At 44.3% G+C, this 17532-nt stretch overlaps 1 protein-coding gene across 1 annotated transcript in view; it reads right to left on the reverse strand.

Moving 5' to 3' along the window:
* tns1a (tensin 1a) overlaps positions 1-17532 on the reverse strand; it is a gene marked incomplete at both ends in the record, with an annotated part of 239012 nt that overhangs the window by 96386 nt on the left and 125094 nt on the right. Inside the window, 2 exons of the mRNA XM_083634038.1 lie at positions 8118-8159; positions 9901-9942. Coding sequence (XP_083490164.1) covers positions 8118-8159; positions 9901-9942 — 84 coding nt within the window. The remainder of the gene's footprint in view (positions 1-8117; positions 8160-9900; positions 9943-17532) is intronic.

Consider the following 17532-nt stretch of genomic DNA (forward strand, 5'->3'; position numbering starts at 1 on the left):
TGGAAGGAACCTAATGTGACGGGATCATGGAAGAGGAATAGAGAGCCGCAGGGATGACGTATTTTTGTAGTCGGAACGCGGAAGTCCCGGACTTCATGGTTCTTCACTGTTTCTGCCTATGGGATTTTTTAATGGGTTTTTTGGCGCGATGCTTCAAATAAGGTCTCTGGGCAACGCAAGCTTAATCAAACGCGAACCAGTGTTCAGCGGGATAATCTTCACACATGAGGACCACTTTCATGAGTTGTGAAGCGTAAATGCGAGCCCTAGAAGTAAAAAGCTCATGCTAAGCTAATCCAGAACTACACACAGTGTCGCATAGGCTCCACGTCACGTCACCACTCAACCTGGAGTGTCATTCCTGCCTGTGGCCATCGGACTCTTTAATGCCTCTCTTAAAAGAGCACCTTGGAGACGCTCAGTCTCCCTGAGACTGAGCCAGCCGATAGGTTAACTGTGCCTGGCTGAGCCACGTGTAACGTAAAGGGCAAGCCGACTTAATATAAGTCCAGTGTGCAATAACGGCAATTGTCACGTAATGTATACTTACTCTACTTATTTTGCTTACTTTACACGTACTCTACTTATTTTGCTTATTTTTGCTTACTATCGCATTTTACTACTGTTTATTTTATGCTATGTTGTGTTCTGTGTGCGAGCTACTGTAACCTGTCCCAATTTCCCCCTGGGAATCATTAAAGTCTTTCTGATTCTGATTCTGATTGTTGATGTGTGCGCTGCTGTGCACTGATTACCCCGGGCTGAACCAGGTGAGGGAAAGAGAATTTCCGTGTTCGTCCTTGTCAATAAGTGATGACGTTATTGACGTATAATATCCCTGTCGACTCAACAGTGTAGTCTCATTTAGCCATTTGCTAGCTAGTCGCCCTTTTAACGGCACGTAAAAGCTTAAAAACTCATAAAAGTGGTCCTCATGTGTGAAGATTATCCTGGTGAACACTGGTTCGCGTTTGAATAAGCTTGAGTTAACCACAGACCTTATTTCAAGCATCGCGCCAAAAACCCATTCAAAAATCCCATAGGCGAAAACAGTGAAGAACCGGGAGTGTTAGCATCAATGTTTTCCGGACTCATTCCTGCGGCTCTGTATGCTTTGATAAGAGGGAGACTACCAGATGGTTAAAAAAAATCATTTGGATATTAGATGTGGAGCAGAACCTGACAGACACAACTGTTTAATGTGAATTGGCTGCTTAAAGGAGCTGCGTAGCACTTTAAACATTGATATATCATATTCATTATCAAATTAACCGTGAACAAAAACCAATGAGACAACTGGAAGTCATGTGTTACGCTGGTGGTATGTTTAGAGCGTGTTTCTCAAAATTATGACTAGGTTTAATGCTTCCTGTAGCAAAAACAATGTTGCTGCTCCCCCCTCTCCCCTCCCTGTGTTGCTCCATGTGTGTTTTTCCCCACAAATCTGAAAGTTACCGGTCACGTTTCAATAACAGTCTATGTACAAACACATTATAATGTAAATACGTGGACTGCATACTTGCTAACTAGGTTCACTGCACTGAGCCACAGAGCAGAGGAGCAGTGGTTGGCTCCCTCCAGGAATGTGAGTTAATGAGTCAATTACATGTCCTTTGCATCTACATTAAATTAAGACATTACCATTCATTGTATTTTATATGTTACACAATTATTGGGTAAGTATATTAACATTTATGGGCTAGCAAAATCTGCCCATGTAGGCAGCCATGTTGCCTGCTCGGAATTCTCTCCTAAGCCATGAAGATTTATTGACAGCTGTCATGTCATGATATTATTGGTTGTAATTGGAATTGGGTTCAAATTTGAGAGTACTATCTAATGTAAGCACACTGTAGATTTTGTTATGAATGAAGACAACATGGTTCACTTTTGATGTGAAAAACCAAAGAAATTGGATTTTTGTGTTTTTAGTTGCATAAATTGTTAAATAGGTGCACTCTATGACCAGGGATGTGATCTAAAATAGTTAAAAAGACATTTTTCATTTTGGCTCGACTTTAAGAAACTCATCATCCAGTCGCATCATTATCTTGTCTCTCCCTCAGCACCCTCTCGTTTGTTCCATCCAACCCCACAAACCCTCCTCCTCCTCCTCCTCTCACCACCCTGTGGATCTGTCTCTCCTCTCCTTCTCTGACTAGAATGTGAATTATGTCTACACAGATCAGTGTAGGCTATACAGAGCCATCTCTGTGTTTATAACCTGGCTCTGAGTCAACGTAGTGAACCTCTGCTGATAGTCTTAACGTCCGACGCAAATACTGACTCATCACTGTAACTCACGATGAAAGAGGGGAGGGAGAGGAGAGGAAGGGGTGTGGCCCGGGACATCAGAGAGGAAGGGGTGCGGCCCGGGACATCAGGGCAGCTTTTGTCGTTTGCAGTCATCTTTTTGTTTCTTGTCTCATCGGGAAAACATCTCAATAACAAGCTAGGAAAATAGTAGGCTATACGTCGTGGAATAGTAAACATCTACATGTACATGTTAGGAAGTCCATTTTGACTGGATTCACTCTTTGAGAAGCTGACTACATTTTATTTTATTTTATTATTATTATCTTTGTGACTGCTAGCTACAGTAGCTAGCTAGATAGTTCGCTTTTTGCAATACAATTGGTTCCCCCTCCCCTTATTTTTCAGGATTTTTCAGTCCGTGGGAACCGTTTGCCCTTCTCCACACCCTTCTCGGTTTACTAATATGAAGCTAAAGATGCATGCTTAGACTCAGGCAAGGGCTTAGTTAGTGCATGCTTAGACTCAGGCTTAGTTAGTACATGCTTCTAAGACTCAGGCAAGGGCTTAGTTAGTTCATGCTTATAAGACTCAGGCAAGGGCTTAGTTAGTGCAGCTTAGACTCAGGCAAGGGCTTAGCTAGTGCAAGGCCCAATCCCAATTCTTAAAGGCAGATACGTCTTCAGACTGTGGGGGGCAGCAATATGCCAAAGCTCCGGATCCAGTCTGTCAATTCAAAAGAAGAGGAAAAAAGCATCCCTACAAATATTTCCTTGATAATATAGATGTAGAAATTACGATAACCATTGTATTATCTTAGTTTAAATGTCATTTTATGGATTTCCGTTTTGGAGCCTAACACATTTGTTGTTGCTAACTATCGATAGTCAGTAGCCGTGCTGGTGCGGTCAAGCCATATTATTATTATTATATTATATTATAACATTGCTAACATTGCAACGTAGCCGAGTTAACACGGTCACCAGTTAAACCGAAACATGTTATCGGCACTGCTGGATGTTGTAACTACTGACTACCGTGTTCATGTGATAATAGTTTGCAGTTATCTCCCATGCTTTTTATCTAACGATCTATCATTAGATAAACACTGCAGTCAAGCCAGCCCTCACGTCGGAAAGCACGGTCATTCTAGCCCCCACTTGTTTTGTGGTGCGTAGCCTGGGAGATAACACTAGCCCGGTCATCTTACGAAAATGTCCGTGCAAACATTACACGTAGGCTGTATCTTGATAAAAACAACTCAACAACGACATTACCACCGAGAATTATGGCATTTCGTAACAACGTTAACAATGTTATAATATAATATAATAATAATATGGCTTGACCGCACCAGCACGGCTACTGACTATCGATAGTTAGCAACAACAATTGTTGTTAGGATTCCAAAACAGAAATCCATAAAATGACATTAAACTAAGCTAATACAATGGTTATCGTATTTTTTACATCTCTATTAACAAGGAAATACTTAACTTTGTAGGGCTGCTTTTTTCCTCCTTTCGCCGCCATCTATCTGAATGGATCTAGCTGATGACACGCAAGGGATTCTGGGATCGCACTCACTGCCAAGGGTGGTCCTGGAAAATCTCAAAAGTAAGGGCCATACAGCCCTTAATCTTCACCCTTAACTCAACACACTGAGAATCGGGACAGCACTAGCACTTCGCGGGAGTGCGCATTTTTGAGACTGAGGGTTAAGATTGAGGGTTAAGATAGGAATTGGGATTGGCCCTTAGACTCAGGCAAGCGCTTAGCTAGTGCATGCTTAGAGTCAGGCAAGGGCTTAGTTAGTATATGCTTAGACTCAGGCAAGGGCTTAGTTAGTGCATGCTTAGACTCAGGCAAGGGCTTAGGGCTTAGTTATAGACCCCTTATACAGCTTGTCAACATGGAGCTGCGCGCGCATCATGTAGGCAAAAAGCCCGGAGCCGCTCATTGACACAGACAGAGCTGTGTGAAAGACGCCGCTGTCAGGACTGCTCTGTGCTCATCTGCGACACACAGTTAGATTTTAGTTTTAAAATGCAGTTCTCGGCTTACTACCACAGCTTATCGCCTAGTGATAAGCAATGTTATGCATCGAAATTAACGTTGGTTAATGGGATACGTCTTACAGACCCATACCATACGCACTGGCGCTGTCAATTCGCCAAGCCTAGAGTGGCCAGCAATACATATATCGTGCATTCCTTTATAACTGGGGATAGCGTAGATAATTATTCTGTAACTTGCAAAGATATATTGTTATGTTGATAATGCACACAACTCAATAATGACATTATGTAACGTTACTTGGTCGTTCTAACCGAGTGATGTGGCTGAGCAGCCTACAGTTTCAGGCAGCTTACCTGATTATGAAGAGCACTACATTTCGGGCATTTTTAATGATGTCCTCGTTCCAATCAGTTCAACTCAATAATGACATTTGATTTAACGTTACTTGGTTGTTAACTAACCGAGCGATGTGGCTGTCACTAGCAGCCTACTACAGCATACCTGATATGAAATGAGCGAGCACTGCAAAGTCGGGCATTTTTAACGATTTCCTCTTTGGGCTTGCAACCAAAGACACCTACGGTTAGCATTAAAAGCAGTATGAGTTGACGGGATTCGGTAAAACTTTAGTCCTTGCTTTGTTGATAGTGTAACAGACTGTTCAGTGTTGTGTTGTGTTCTATTGCGTGTGTGCGAGGCTGTGTATGTTCCCTCCGGTTGCCGTAGAACAGGATATGTGGGGAGAATAAAGGTGAAGCTGGTTATAACGTTACAGCCTGGCTCTATCGTTTATTATTTTATTAACCAAGTGTGAATAGGCGGACCCGAATACTCTGCTACAATAGCTTTCCGATTCTGGCATCGCACTGCACAACACGAAGACATATCTAGCTCGAATAGTTTTCGGACCACTGGAAAACTACTTGACAGGGCTGCGCGGAGTCTGTCTTTCTGCCTCCGTCTTGCGCATCTGACGCTGTTTGTTGTCATTGTGACGTAGGCGTATAATTGGTCTATAGTGCATGCTTCGAAGACTCAGGCAAGGGCTTAGTTAGTGGCATTTGGCATAAATGAGATACAATTTACAGTATGCAGGCAGGGAAATGTATAACAACAGCTTTTCCCGTATACTATAAGGTTAAAGGTATGTACTGCAGGCTACTTGTATACTGTAAGGTATGTACTATAGGCTACTTGTATACTGTAAGGTATGTACTGTAGGCTACTTGTATACTGTAAGGTATGTACTGCAGGCTACTTGTATACTGTAAGGTAGGCTATGTACTGCAGGCTACTTGTATCCTGTAAGGTATGTACTGCAGGCTACTTGTATACTGTAAGGTATGTACTGTAGGCTACTTGTATACTGTAAGGTATGTGCTGTAGGCTACTTGTATACTGTAAGGTATGTACTTTAGGCTACTTGTATACTGTAAGTTATGTACTAGTACATAGCCTACCTTACAGTATAAAGTAGCCTGCAGTACATACCTTACAGTATACAAGTACTTGTATACTGTAAGGTATGTACTGTAGGCTACTTGTATACTGTAAGGTATGTACTGCAGACTGCTTGTATACTGTAAGGTATGTACTGTAGGCTACTTCTATACTGTAAGGTATGTACTGTAGGCTACTTGTATACTAAGGTAAGTACTGTAGGCTACTTGTACACTAAGGTATGGACTGTAGGCTACTTGTATACTAAGGTATGCACTGTAGGCTACTTCTATACTGTAAGGTATGTACTGTAGGCTACTTATACTGTAAGGTATTAGGGCTGGGCGATATGACCAAAATCTCATATCCCGATATAAGTCATTTCATATCCCGATACCGATATATATCACGATATAGCATATTTTCTGTAAATTCTATTTATAGTTTATATAAAATGACCACATGGCCATTTATTTATGTAGCAGTTGAACCAGTTAAAATGTTGTCCAACCTCACAAAGGATACATGCATTCAGAATACAGATAAGCTTGGCTATTCTTTACAACACAAATAATAATAATTAGTTGCAGGGCAGTAGAATGAAACACAAACTGAACCACGCCACCAGTTCGATTTTCAAAGAGGACACTAGCATTTGATGTGTTTGATTTAAGCACTAATTTGGAATCATATCTAAAAGCTGACACTAGGCGGCAGTATTTCTTTAGTCAACGTCAAAATACCTACATGTTCAGTAGAAGAAGAATAAAACGGTAGAAGAAGAAGAACAACGTTAACACTTTGAGTGCCACGGCCCTTGGGCAAAAGGTGCTGTACTGTGCCACATAGGCCGCAATGCATTTTAATATAGCCATATCATTTTTTGTGTTCCTCTTATATGGACAACCAATAGCCTCAATGAAACTTTGAACCCTTCTGTTTCATTAAAAAAAAAAACTGTGTTTATAAACCGTTCCATTTTGGAAATACACCCCTCTGAAAAAGAGTGTTTTCGACCGAAAAGAGCATGCTGAAATTAGTTTCTGAGATAATCACATCTTTATGTTAGAAAGGCGACAGAATGAATTCTGCTTTGAGTTGAACAAAATGCGAGCCTGCTGCTGCCTGGGTGTGTGTGTACTGTCAATGGTTGTATGCTGTTAGTGCCCTGCGTGCCCCACCCCCCTCCTCCTCCTCCTCCGTGGTGGGAGGAGTCGAGTGTCTCTGCTCTGCTGCGGTTTGCTCTGTTTGATCTGCACTGAAAAGTCCGCTGCCTGCACCCCCCGCTTTTTTACAGCGTGTCCTCGGCTCCCAGCTGAGAATAATGTAACTTTTCATAAAGACGCTGGTGTCGCCGTGTCGGCAACTAAATCATATGGATGGACTATCGCAGCGGACACGGATGGGGCTCAATTGTGGCAGCAGATGACTGCTGTTCACAGGCACAGCTAACGACGTTATGCTTCAAGCATATCAATGGCGATTTCCGTTTCCTCATGACTTCTTCTCTCTTTTCTCCTGGCCTTTGTCTAATCGGGAGGGCACTGTCGCCACCTAAGGGTTCTGTAAAATAGGTTAGACACATTCAATAGCTCCCATATTGTAAGAGGCGATGTAAGAGGCTTAGATCGACATTCCCCCGTCAAAATATGAATTTGGAGTTATTGACGCCATTTGGCGTCGCTGGCAGCCTACGGTAAATTTCTCTTGACGCCATATGGCGTCGCTGGCACTCAATGTGTTAACCAACACAACTCACACAGGGAAAGCTAAAAGCTAAAGCTAACGATAGACGTTTTGTTGTCAGCCCTCAAGGGATTTCCTTGGGATGATGAGAGGAGATGTTTTGCCAGGTTTAACGTTAGGACACACGCAAAAATACGGATCAAACGCGGACTTAACACAGCGCAAATGCCTGGGTAGACTAGGCGGACGGAATGGAGGTATCATCTCCCTGCTCTTTAGCCTACTCACGGCTGATTTGTGCCACTTATAAAGGGACGCAACGGGCTTGTTGACGCAGTCTGGTGCGTGTGTGGACTGTGGACGTGAGTAAAAAAGAAAGCACAGCGTCATCCAAATGACGGACAATATTGCCGTAAAGAGTGTGATTTGCAACACAACGATATAAACGATAGAGCATCATATCATACGAAATACATTTTCTATCGTCCAGACGAAATATATTGTCATATCGCCCAGCCCTATAAGGTATGTACTGCAGGCTACTTGCAGAAGATCCCTTGTCAATCAAACACCTTTTCCTTGGATTTGCTGTTGATGCAGCTTGAGTTTCTGTAGGTGGCGCTTCAACAGTAAAGGTGACATTTGTGTCTTTTAGTGTGTTTCTGCTTGCTGCTAATGGAGCTGGCAGCGATGTTAGAAAATGAAGAGGCGTTACTTACCGGTGTATCTACATGCTTTAATGGGAGCTGAGGAGTGGGAGGCTGCCGGGAAAAAGGAGACAGAGTCAAGAGGTTAGTCATTATTTCTGTCACACCGTGTAAGAAACAATATGGTGAGAGAGACAGAGAGACAGACAGACAGACAGACAGACAGACAGACAGACAGACTCTTTTCTCTGTCTGTCATTGATCCACCAGACACAGTCATCCTGTTAACCCTAACAAAAAAGCTGTCTCTCTCTCTCATATATATACACTCTCTGTCACACATACACACAGTCTGTTTCTCTTCTCTCTCTTTCACTCATATATATACACACACACACACACACACACACACACACACACACACACACACACACACACACACAGTCTCTCTCTCTTCGAGAGATAGAGAGAGCGGCAGAGATGGAGAGAGAGAGAATGCAAGAAAGAGAGAAAGTGTGTGTGTGTGTGTGTGTGTGTGTGTGTGTGTGTGTGTGTGAGAGAGAGAGACAGTTAGAGATTTGTGGGTTGTTTGTGGGTGCGACGCGCACGTACGTACGCACACACACACACACACACACGCACACACACACACACACGCACACACGAACATGCACAAACAGCGTGACAGTGATCCATGTGTTAGGGAAAATCTCTTAATGAGTTGAGTGCAGCATCTTAGGCTGATGTGAGAGCTTTCTAAACAAAGTTAGGGACTGTTTAACAAGCTGCAGCGGTCGTTTAAAAAGGACAGGATCCAAAGTAAATAAGTGAAAAATAGTTTCAGGACTTGGAATGTGACTATTTTCCATCATTTCATTGCATTTCATTGCTGATCTTGCAAGCAAAACGGGTCTGGGAGCAATGACATGTCACTTCATACATGTGTCTAACTCTTAAGTGCAATTCATACTCCTACCATTATTCTAGTCATACCCCATCATATGCTGAGAATGTTTTTAATGTCAAAAGTTTTGGACGTAGATGAACATTCACATCCTGATTTTACTGAAACGAATATGACTTGAACTTCAGTACTGCAGTGCATCACAGCTTTTTGTCTATGACGTTGGTAAAGGAGCAACCTCTAGAGGACGGGAGAATAATCACACTTTGACTACAAAGCTGGTTTAACAAACCAAGCTCACAACAGCAAAACAAGTGGAACTGAATGTTCTCGCATCTGTCTCAAACTTAATTAATGTTTTGATTAGGTTAACTGATTTAGGATAGTGTCAAAGGTTCTCCCCTCTGTTTCTGGATGTTGGTCTCTGTTTCTTGATCCATCTATCCCTGTTTTTCTTTCTTTCTTTCTTTCTTTCTTTCTTTCTTTCTTTCTTTCTTTCTTTCTTTCTTTCTTTCTTTCTTTCTTTCTTTCCCTTTTATGTTCAGTGCCTTGGTAAAGGGCATCTCAGTAGTATCCAGGGATGGGAGAGTCTTAATCATTTACTTTCAACCCAACCCACTTTTTCTATGGATTTTCCAGTCACAATCACTTTCATAATAACTTTTATCATCATCATCATTATTGTGTCTGAAAGGTTTTGCTTTGAGAAAGGAGAGGAAACTCTTATGGTTATAGCCTCTGACCTTTGACCTCCCATGTACGACCTATGCTCCTCATGTGTTTCTAGCACAATTCCAGGAAGTGCCATTGCATTAGGAAGGGCATTTCACAGGTCAAGAAGACACCTCTGAATGTTTCCTTGATTCTCAACCTCTTGGCATTTTTTACACAGGCACACACATGCACGCACGCATGCAAACACACACACACACACACACAGAAAATACTCACCAGCTCAGGGTTGGTACTAGGTGCATGACATGCTGTGGTGACCTGTGAATGGAGAAACAGAGAGAGAGATATGATCAGAATAAAGACATTATATAAAACCTGGTGAAGAGACGACTCAGCAGGTTTATTGATTCTGCATATTCTTTAACTAGAATATGTTAACTACAAAGACAAATAGCGAGTGTATAAATGCAGCAGGGTAAAGATGAGTCAGAAGTGTCAGCATACTGTCAGTTTGAACGGCAAAGCAATATGGAGCTATAGGCACAGACAAAAAACTACTACAGTATATGAATAAGGTTTATTTTTGTATCTCTGAATGTTGAGTATGAATGTTGAGTTGTCCGCCTGACAGAAAAATGATGCTTTTGCTAATCAGACACATTCAACACAATATGACTTAAAGCTATTTCATTAATGTTCCATAACAACTCAGGTCTAATAACATGTATGGGGGTAGTGATAAAGTCCTTATTTCTGGGGGCTTTCGGGTCTCGTTGAAGAGGTGGATGGCATTTGGGAATAAACTGTTCTTGTGACGAGAGGTTCTGGTTCCACCAGACCTCAGACTTCTGCCAAGGGGGAGAGCCTCAAAGAGTTTATGACCTGGGTGGGAGGGGTCGGCCATGATTTTCAGAACCGCTTCAGCGTCCTGGCGGTGTGCAGGCCCTGAAGGGATGACAGGCTGCATCCAACCACCTTTTCAGCATGGCGGATGATGCGCTGCAGTCTGGAGATGTCCTTGAGGGCAGCAGCAGCAGCATACCAGACGGGGATGGAGGAGGTGAGGATGGACTCGACGGTGGAGGTGTAGAACGCTGCCTTTGGCACTTTGAACTGTAGTCTACATCCATCGCCACTGTCTTTTGAACATTGAGCTCCAGGTAGTTTTGACTGCACCACAGGTGGTCGATCTGCGATGTACGCAGACTCGTCTCCATCAGAGATTAACCCTATGAGGGTGGTGTCATCTGCGAATTTCAGGAGCTTGACGGACTGATGGGTAGAGATGCAGCTGTTGGTGTACAGGGAGAAGTATGGAAAGAGGACGCCGCCCTGGGCGGCACCGGTGCTGATGGTCCGGGAGTCGGTGACATATGCTTCCCAAGCATTACAGTATGTGCTGCTTCCTGCTCGTCAGGAGTCGGGGACGCCCAGGTGGGAGAGCTTCTCGTGCAGCAAGGCCGGGATGATCGTATCGAAGGCAGAGCTAAAGTCCACAAACAGGATCCTGGCATAGGTTGCTGCAGTGTCCAGGTGCACCAGAATGTAGTAGAGGGACATGTTTATGGCATCATAGGTTGCTGCAGTGTCCAGGTGCACCAGAATGTAGTAGAGGGACATGTTTATGGCATCATAGGTTGCTGCAGTGTCCAGGTGCACGAGAATGTAGCAGAGGGACATGTTTATGGCATCATAGGTTGCTGCAGTGTCCAGGTGCACGAGAATGTAGTAGAGGGACATGTTTATGGCATCATAGGTTGCTGCAGTGTCCAGGTGCACGAGAATGTAGTAGAGGGACATGTTTATGGCATCATAGGTTGCTGCAGTGTCCAGGTGCACCAGAATGTAGTAGAGGGACATGTTTATGGCATCATAGGTTGCTGCAGTGTCCAGGTGCACGAGAATGTAGTAGAGGGACATGTTTATGGCATCATAGGTTGCTGCAGTGTCCAGGTGCACGAGAATGTAGTAGAGGGACATGTTTATGGCATCATAGGTTGCTGCAGTGTCCAGGTGCACGAGAATGTAGTAGAGGGACGTGTTTATGGCATCATAGGTTGCTGCAGTGTCCAGGTGCACGAGAATGTAGTAGAGGGACATGTTTATGGCATCATAGGTTGCTGCAGTGTCCAGGTGCACCAGAATGTAGTAGAGGGACATGTTTATGGCATCATAGGTTGCTGCAGTGTCCAGGTGCACCAGAATGTAGTAGAGGGACATGTTTATGGCATCATAGGTTGCTGCAGTGTCCAGGTGCACCAGAATGTAGTAGAGGGACATGTTTATGGCATCATAGGTTGCTGCAGTGTCCAGGTGCACGAGAATGTAGTAGAGGGACATGTTTATGGCATCATAGGTTGCTGCAGTGTCCAGGTGCACCAGAATGTAGTAGAGGGACATGTTTATGGCATCATAGGTTGCTGCAGTGTCCAGGTGCACCAGAATGTAGTAGAGGGACATGTTTATGGCATCATAGGTTGCTGCAGTGTTCAGGTGCACGAGAATGTAGTAGAGGGACATGTTTATGGCATCATAGGTTGCTGCAGTGTCCAGGTGCACCAGAATGTAGTAGAGGGACATGTTTATGGCATCATAGGTTGCTGCAGTGTCCAGGTGCACCAGAATGTAGTAGAGGGACATGTTTATGGCATCATAGGTTGCTGCAGTGTCCAGGTGCACGAGAATGTAGTAGAGGGACATGTTTATGGCATCATAGGTTGCTGCAGTGTCCAGGTGCACCAGAATGTAGTAGAGGGACATGTTTATGGCATCATAGGTTGCTGCAGTGTCCAGGTGCACCAGAATGTAGTAGAGGGACATGTTTATGGCATCATAGGTTGCTGCAGTGTCCAGGTGCACGAGAATGTAGCAGAGGGACATGTTTATGGCATCATAGGTTGCTGCAGTGTTCAGGTGCACGAGAATGTAGCAGAGGGACATGTTTATGGCATCATAGGTTGCTGCAGTGTCCAGGTGCACCAGAATGTAGTAGAGGGACATGTTTATGGCATCATAGGTTGCTGCAGTGTCCAGGTGCACCAGAATGTAGTAGAGGGACATGTTTATGGCATCGTCGACAGACCTGTTGGCTCTGTAGGTGAACTGTTGGTGGCCTGGTTGAGCATATGAGAGCTGTCGCAGGGGATTGGCTCAGGGCTGCGTTGTACATACAGTAATGTAAATAATATGTAAAGTAGTATATATTTATTAAGTAGCATGTATTTATTTCTATGTAGTAATTTATGTATTCGTATAGTTTTATAGCAAATTGCAACTTTCTTGACAAGTTATCATTTAGATTGACAAACCTCATATGTGTACTTCATGGCACAATTTAAAACAGGATCAAAAAATGATTGTCTTTCGCCGTACACCACCACTAATTTTTTCCAATGCTGGTTCATATAGGGCCTTACCAGAAGGGCCGTGACTTTGGCTCTCTATGCATAGGCTGGTAGAGTCTGCCAATCTTTTCTGTGATTGTCTTGATTGTTTACAGTAATTATACTAACGTTTCAAAATGAATGTAGTAATGATTTATTGATATTAAAATGCTAAATGTGGCACCTTTGTGCCACAAAGGTGCCACATTTAGAGGCGTTTGGGTAGTGTAGGTAAAAGCACTTGCCTACCACCGCGGAGACCTGGGTTCAATTCCCGGTAGCGGTACTTCCGACTTGGTTAGACGTTCCTACAGACCCAATTGGGCGTGTCTGCAGGTGTGAAGCCGGTGGGGTATGTGTCCTGGTCACTGCACTAGTGCCTCCTCTGGTCGGTCAGGGCAACTGTTCAGGGGGGAGGGGAAGTGGGGGGAAATAGCATGATCCACCCATGCGCGATGTCCTGCCAGTGAAACTCCTCGCTGTCAGGTGAAAAGGGGCGGCTGGTGACAGCACATGTATTGGAGGAAGCATGTGCTAGTCTACAGCTCTCCTCAGATCGGCAGGGGGGGTGGAGCCACGACCGGGACAGCAGGGGGAATTGGCCGAGTACAATTGGAGAGAGAACGGGTGACAAATCCGGGGGAAAGAAGTTAGCATGTACAGTCATCTCCATGACAGGTGATTGTAGCTCCTAATAGAATCTGTGTTAACCTCAGTATCACAAAATACGATTTCTCCAGAGTTTCCACCATGCATAAACAGGATGTTTGTCAGGCTCGCCGCTGAGTGACCTTCATCAGTTAAACCTAAATGTTATTGTTTTTGCGTATATATAATGTTTGAGTGGGTTTGCGTACACATGTACGTGCATGGGGAGGGGTGGTGGGGTGCAGGGATGCATACGTGCGCATACTTAAATAGGTGTGTGCAGTGTGCTGTGAGTGGACGGATGTGGATGGATGTTTACGAGCGGTGAGATGAGAGCGTACTATCAGTGGACAGCAGGCGCGGGGAGGAAGGAAGCCGGCGTAATTAGCTTGCTGTGGGAAAACAAAAGACTCATTGACTTTGCAGAGCTATCACGGCTGGATCACATCGCAGCAGACCCCGCTGCATTCTGATATGTCAGCCGATTGCATAACTGCATCAAGGCAGCACTAATATTGCTATGTGCTGCACATAGTGATATTGTTGAACAAACAAGAATGACCAATGTATTGTCTTGTTTGCTGACATGCACTTGTACACTGGTTTGTAATTTCATTCGCTGCGTGGATTCATTTTAATATTGACCATAGCAGTTAATTTGTGCCCATGTTCAATGTTTTTAAGTTTCATAGGCGAGCGTCCGGGTAGTGCATTGGTAGATTCCCTGTTTGCCAATAATACGACAGTCATGGGTTCGAGCCCCCCTGTTACCTCCGGCTTGGTGGGGGGTCCGTACAGGCACAATTGGCCGTGTCTGCGGGCGGGAAGCCGGATTAAGGGTATGTGTCCTGGTCGCTGCACTAGCGCCTCCTCTGGTTGGGCCGGGGCGCCTGTTCTGGGGGAGGGGAACTGGGGGGAATAGCGTGATCCTCCCACGTGTTACATCCTGCTGGTGCAACTCCTCGCTGTCAGGTGAAAAGAAGGGGGTGGTGGCTGCACATGTATCAGAGGGAGAATGTGCTAGCCTACAACTCTCCTCAGATCGGCCAGGACAGCAGGGGGAATTGGCCAAGTACAATCAGGAGAAAAATCAGAAAAAAATTGATTAAAAAATGTTGGGCTATTTTTAGGCCAACAAAATTACAAATATTATCTTTCCCTCACACTGTTATTGTCAGGTGGGTGAAAAATCCTCTGAAGAGGCATTCACTTTTCAAATTCTGTGAGTTGTTAGGATGACTAACATACAGTATGTATGGGCTAGGAAAAACGTGTTTGTCATAATGGGACTTTTAAAGGCCGGGTGGCCCACTGCATGTATTCAACCGTAGGGCAAATTCAGGGATGCATTAGGCCTTTAAATGAAGAATTACCATAGAAACATAATTGAACAATTACAGAAGCAAATGCAAACAACATACAATTTCATTGCAGACTGTTTTCATAGCTGCAGTCAGGGAGAAACCTCCATCATATCAGCAGTGGACAAGATGACTGACAAAGTGAGTGAGTAATTTTCTTCTTTCCCTCAACAACCACTACCGATGTGCCCTTGAGCAAAGCGATTAATCCTCAACTCCTCTGGAGCTGTGATGTTCTGTAGGGTAACATACTGTATCTGGAGTCAGGCGGAGCTGGGAGCGACTCGGCTCATGTCATGTGTGCTCTTTATAACGCCGCCGCCGCCCGGGGCGGCCACTGACAGTCATATATCACCGTGGCCCAGGGGCCTCATAGCAGGAACATCGACCTTTATTTACGGCTGACAAGAGGCGCTGTTCAGCGCATTGTACTGCAGCCTGGAAATGTCCTCCTGATGGCTCCGATCTAGTATTGATCTAAAGGTCAAAAGGCTGCAGAGCTGACGTTGAGTAAGAGTGGGATAAAACAGACTGTGGCTATGTTGACATGCATGGAGTGACAGCGCAGACACACTGGAAACACATCCCAAAGGGGAAGTGAGGCGAAGCGCAGGCAGCTTCATTTTGGCATCCTTGTTAACAGACTAATCACACCGGCCGTGGTGCGGCGCGACACGGCTCGCGCCCTGCATTGAGAGTTTCTGCGTCTGGTGTATTGTTGACACGAGCCGCGAGCAGCCAGGTATGAAGTCGGTACAAGTTGTGACCAGCGCAGAGCAAAACAGAGCGCTTCTGGTGTGAACGGTACAGGCTCACGCTTCCATTTCCAGTGTGTCTATCCTGGTTATATCCTGGCCTCTTTAACTGCGCAATATTGCTTACTAATAATGCAGGGAGATCACAATGTCACTGCCATTTTTTATGACGTCCCCCCCCCCAGATTTCCCCCCGTTATTGGTCAATTCCCCCTGCTGTCCTGGTTGTTGCTCCACCCCCTCTGCCGATCTGAGGAGTTGTAAACTAGCACATGCTTCTTGCGACACGTGCAGCCCCTTCTTTTCACCTGACAACGAGGAGTTTCACTGGCAGGACGTAGCATGTGGTTGTGGGGGATCATGTTATTCCCCCCATTTCCCCTCCCCCTGAACAAGCACCCCTACCGACCAGAGGAGGTGCTAGTGCAGCGACCAGGACATACCCTTAATCCGGCTTCTCACCCACAGACAATTGTGTCTGTACGGACGCCCGACCAAGCCAAAGATAACACGGAAAGTTCGAACCTGCGACCCGTGTGTTGGTAGGCAGGGAATTTACTGCTGTACAACCCGGAAAAAAACACTGCCATGTTTTTTGTCGACATCGAAATGTCAAAAAGGCATCTTTACTATGTTTCTCATAATCAAAATAGCTCTAGAATACAATAGAGATCTTTGGTGCTACGTGCTCATTGCTGTGGTATGAGTTTCTGCACTGTACTTCCCAGAGTTCACGTGTGAGTCAAGCAGTGTGTCCACTGTGACGTCTTTGCTGTTGGATTCTCTGTTGCTGAGGTTTGAGTCTTTTCTTTGTCTGTTCAGGCATGGTGGCTTTCACGGCTTATGCTAAGTACCCAGTTCTTCTTATATTTATTCCAAACAAACTGAAGAAACATATCAAATGAACTGGACTCACTATTCTGTTATATAGGGATGGGGCCGATCCGATCCAATATCGGTATCGGGTGCTGATACTGACATAATTCACAGATTGGAATAATTTTTTTTTTTTTTTTTTTGCAATTCCAGCGCTGTAATTTGCCCATGTATAATAGTATCCTTCTTTGCTTTGTATAGCTTCTTAATTTTGTCTGCTTTTTGCAAGGTATATTTAAAAAAAATCTTTAATTGGCCAAATCTTTGCCTATACTGTATATTCAAGAAAAATATGGGAATAATATCGGTATCGGCAGATATCCAAATTCAGGTATCGGAATCGGATCGGAAGTGAAAAAATGTGGATCGGTGCATCCCTAGTGTTATATCAATGTCAATAGAGAGCCGCAAACCAGACATTTTATATGAAAATGTTGCAGATTATTATGTTGAGAACGGATTTATCTGTGCATATAGATAAATATATATACATAGCCATTGAGGAACCAGGCACTAACACAGTGTGCAAATATGCTTATCATCATATTACAGTATTAGTGAGACAGACAAGCAGACACACAGGTCAAAGATACTGAGACAGCCACGAGCAGAAAAGAGACAGACAGAGCAGCAGACACAGAGAGAAAACACAGGCACTGATTCACAGTCACACCATCTTACATTCCTTCATACACTGTGTTGTAACGAGCTTGGTACTGTGTTAGCTTACATTAGCTTAATGTTGCTCCTGGATAGCATCAGCATGGCATGACAGACCCAGTCAGACAACATCAGTGTTGGAATTGCACACGCACGTACCACTTTATTCACATACAATGCCTCGTCTTTACGGCACTATCATCTCTCAACATGCATGTTACCTGT

This window comes from Poromitra crassiceps (genome assembly GCF_964638095.1).
Source record: "Poromitra crassiceps genome assembly, chromosome: 3".
Classification (NCBI taxonomy): domain Eukaryota; kingdom Metazoa; phylum Chordata; class Actinopteri; order Beryciformes; family Melamphaidae; genus Poromitra; species Poromitra crassiceps.